At 38.2% G+C, this 3105-nt stretch overlaps 1 protein-coding gene across 1 annotated transcript in view; it reads left to right on the top strand.

Annotated features, from left to right (window-relative positions):
* LOC109969606 (plastin-1-like) overlaps window positions 1-3105 on the top strand; it is a 9578-nt gene that overhangs the window by 1349 nt on the left and 5124 nt on the right. Inside the window, exons 2-6 of the mRNA XM_020616612.1 lie at window positions 94-416; window positions 722-812; window positions 1734-1894; window positions 1980-2109; window positions 2864-2996. Of these exons, the coding sequence (XP_020472268.1) occupies window positions 411-416; window positions 722-812; window positions 1734-1894; window positions 1980-2109; window positions 2864-2996 (521 nt within the window). The 5' untranslated portion in view covers window positions 94-410. The remainder of the gene's footprint in view (window positions 1-93; window positions 417-721; window positions 813-1733; window positions 1895-1979; window positions 2110-2863; window positions 2997-3105) is intronic.

The raw sequence follows: 3105 nt of genomic DNA, 5'->3' as shown, positions 1-3105 counted from the left end.
TTCTAAATGTAGCAATTGGTATGAGACAGTTTAGGAGTTGTTGCATTTTAAACAAATGTACTGTGTGTACCCACTTTACTCATTTTACTATAGGTGAATGAAAATCGTGACCGGAAGGGACAAATGGGACAATAACATGATGACACAGCTGAGGTGTTAAATGTTAACTGTCAGACTCAGCCTTGTCCCATGGTACAGGGAGACCAAAGGTCCACTTGGTGCCTTTCCTAGGTGACTCCTCCTAGGAGAGATAACCAGCACTCCAGCCTGTCTGAGGTTCACCTTCCTCTCTGACCTGGTCTGAAGCCTCGCAGTCAGAGCTCTGGAAGACTCGACTCTTGTAGCCAGGCCAGAGGGATCTGCACCAAAAGGCTTACACCTCAGGACTAGCAGGAAACACACAGGCTTTTATGAAGGTACTCAACTCTGTCTTTCCTTTATCTCCTCAAGCAACAAACCAAATGATTACTTTACTATAAAAGGTGTTATGTGGAACCTCTAAGGTGTGTTATCATTTAACTTGTCAAACTCAGCTAATTATCTGAGGCTGAATGATTTTAAGTGTCTACATCCAGAGTGAGCGTATGTATTTCTGGCATTAAAATAAAGGCTAGTTCCTTTTGAAATGTTGTATTGATCAGTCCTGTGAAAATCAGCTTCTGCTTTGTGTCCAATATGATCCAAAACTGTGCATATGTGTGTGTGTCTGTGCATGTTTCAGGTACTCAAAGCAGAAGCTACTATGGAGAATCATGTCACACAGATTTCCCGAGAGGACCTGGAAGATCTCAGAGAGGCCTTTAATAAAATTGGTCAGTGTCCCACCCATGCTCACACATCTAATCAGACCCTACGCTTGCATTGACTGTGACCAAAGTAAGAGTTTTACAGCTGATCGTAAAATAAAATGACACTTATGTAAGAGGTTTTTATTGCTCTGGGCATCGAGTGTTTATACTGTACCTTGTGTGTGAGGTATTTTCAGCTGCAATGCAGATTTTATAATTTATTCAATGAGAGTGAATAATTGCAAAGAAGGTTTGGTAAATAAGTAATATAAGAAAGAGATATCACTGTATGATATTCAATTACAAGGCACAAATAATCAGGTAAAGGGGGTGTGACTGAGATTTGATCCGGTTTAAAATGACATGGGAACATTTTCTTTTACTGGTCACAATTCATTTAATTTATGACAAAAACAGACATGAAACTGTCCTGAAAAGGACAAATTTTCTACTGTTTATAGGCAAAATGGATTCATTGTCTGAATACTCACAAACAATATGTGATCGGGGTCACAAGTTCATAAGCCAGACCCCCTGGTAACCCAGAGAGTCGGATAAACATCTGAATTTCTTTTTCCACAGGCAAGAATATGATTGAACTAAAAGTTTCTAGTGATAGAATAACAATGAATTAATATTTATTTGGGTTTAAATGGAACAGTTCTTTCATAAAAAATCCCAAATAGAAACTTGCCTATAAACTTAATTACAATCTGTCTCCAAACTAAGTTTTCATTCTTTCTGAAAGCAGAACCAAATAATAGAGCTGTTTTCTGGAACCTATTAGGAAGTTACAGACCTGTTCATGATAGCTTTGTTTGTCCTTTTTTATCATCTGTAAGCTATATTTAACATTAAATATTAGGCTCATCACTTTCACATTAATATTTGTGAAGTAAATTGACATATATGTGTATGCTTTTCTTTGTGTGTCTGTCTATACAGATATTGATAACAGCGGCTATGTAAGTGACTTTGAGCTTCAGGAGCTGTTCAGAGAGGCGAGTTTCTCACTGCCGGGCTACAGGGTACGAGAGATCGTCGATATCTTCATCGCTGGAGACACCAACAAGGATGAGAAGATCAGCTTTGAGGAATTTGTTTCTGTAAGTTCTGACACAAATTTGGAGCAAATATGTGACTTATACACATCCAACCGCACAGAGTAACACGCAGCCTGTCCATGTTCAGATCTATCAGGAGCTGAAGAGTAAGGAGTTCAGTGAGACGTTTAGGAAAAGCATCACAAGGAGAGATGGGATCCGGTCTTTCGGAGGAACATCAGGAATCTCCAGCGAGGGAACACAGCACTCGTACTCTGGTGCGTGAGAATATGCTCTGTGTGTTTGTGCATGTTGCCGCTAGTTTCATAATTATCACACCTGTTACTGGCATTCACGTGCCCCAGTTTATACTTTGATTTATTACCTTTATCTTCGATGTCAAGTCACAGAATTAACTTCTGTTTTACTTGTAGCTGTTCAGAAGGTATTTTTAACCTCAAAGACTTGATACAAAGACTTTGACCAGTTTCAGAATCTGAGCCTTATTTTCTGGGTCCAAACAAAGACTCATCAGGCTGTGACTTGATTATGGTTTATCAGCTATATTTCCACTGCTAACATTTGCACCATACTTAATTGCACTGATATTTTGCATTATGAATACTTTTACTTTTGCTACTTCAAGTATATTTTGATGCTAATACATTAGTTCTTTTAACATTTTGACTGCAGGACTTTTACTTGTTGCAAAGTATTTTTATACTGTGGTATTTCTACTTTTACTTAAGCAAACAATTTCAATACTTCTTCCACTAGTGGTCACAAAACAGAGTAACACAGACCTGTACAGGAAATGTACAGTGTATGCCATAAGTTAAAATAAGTTTAAAATATTTTCACTTAGAGGTTTTTAATTTACTATCACATAAGGCAAAGAGAAGTGAATCATTATCCAGAAGCTGGAGTTTACAAGTATCTGAAGTTTTTCTTATCCAATCTATTAGGAAATTGAATTACCATTGAATTTGATGTCAGTCTTAAAGGTAATTAATCCCTTTCGTGTGTGTTTAGATGAGGAAAAGGTGGCTTTTGTTAACTGGATCAACAAAGCTTTGGCGAAAGATCCAGACTGCCAACATCTACTGCCCATGAACCCCAACGACGAAAGCCTCTTCACCTCTGTTCGTGATGGCATCCTGTTATGGTATTACACACACCAGCACATGTGCACAGGCATGCACGTACCCAAAAATAAAAAAAATGTGTAATCATTTCATGTGCACACGGTAGCCCTGTGTTTTGATGAGCAGGAA

The sequence above is a fragment of the Monopterus albus genome, unplaced genomic scaffold (genome assembly GCF_001952655.1).
Source record: "Monopterus albus unplaced genomic scaffold, M_albus_1.0 scaffold176.1, whole genome shotgun sequence".
NCBI classification, from domain to species: Eukaryota; Metazoa; Chordata; class Actinopteri; order Synbranchiformes; family Synbranchidae; genus Monopterus; species Monopterus albus.
This window is presented reverse-complemented; position numbering and strand designations above follow the sequence as displayed.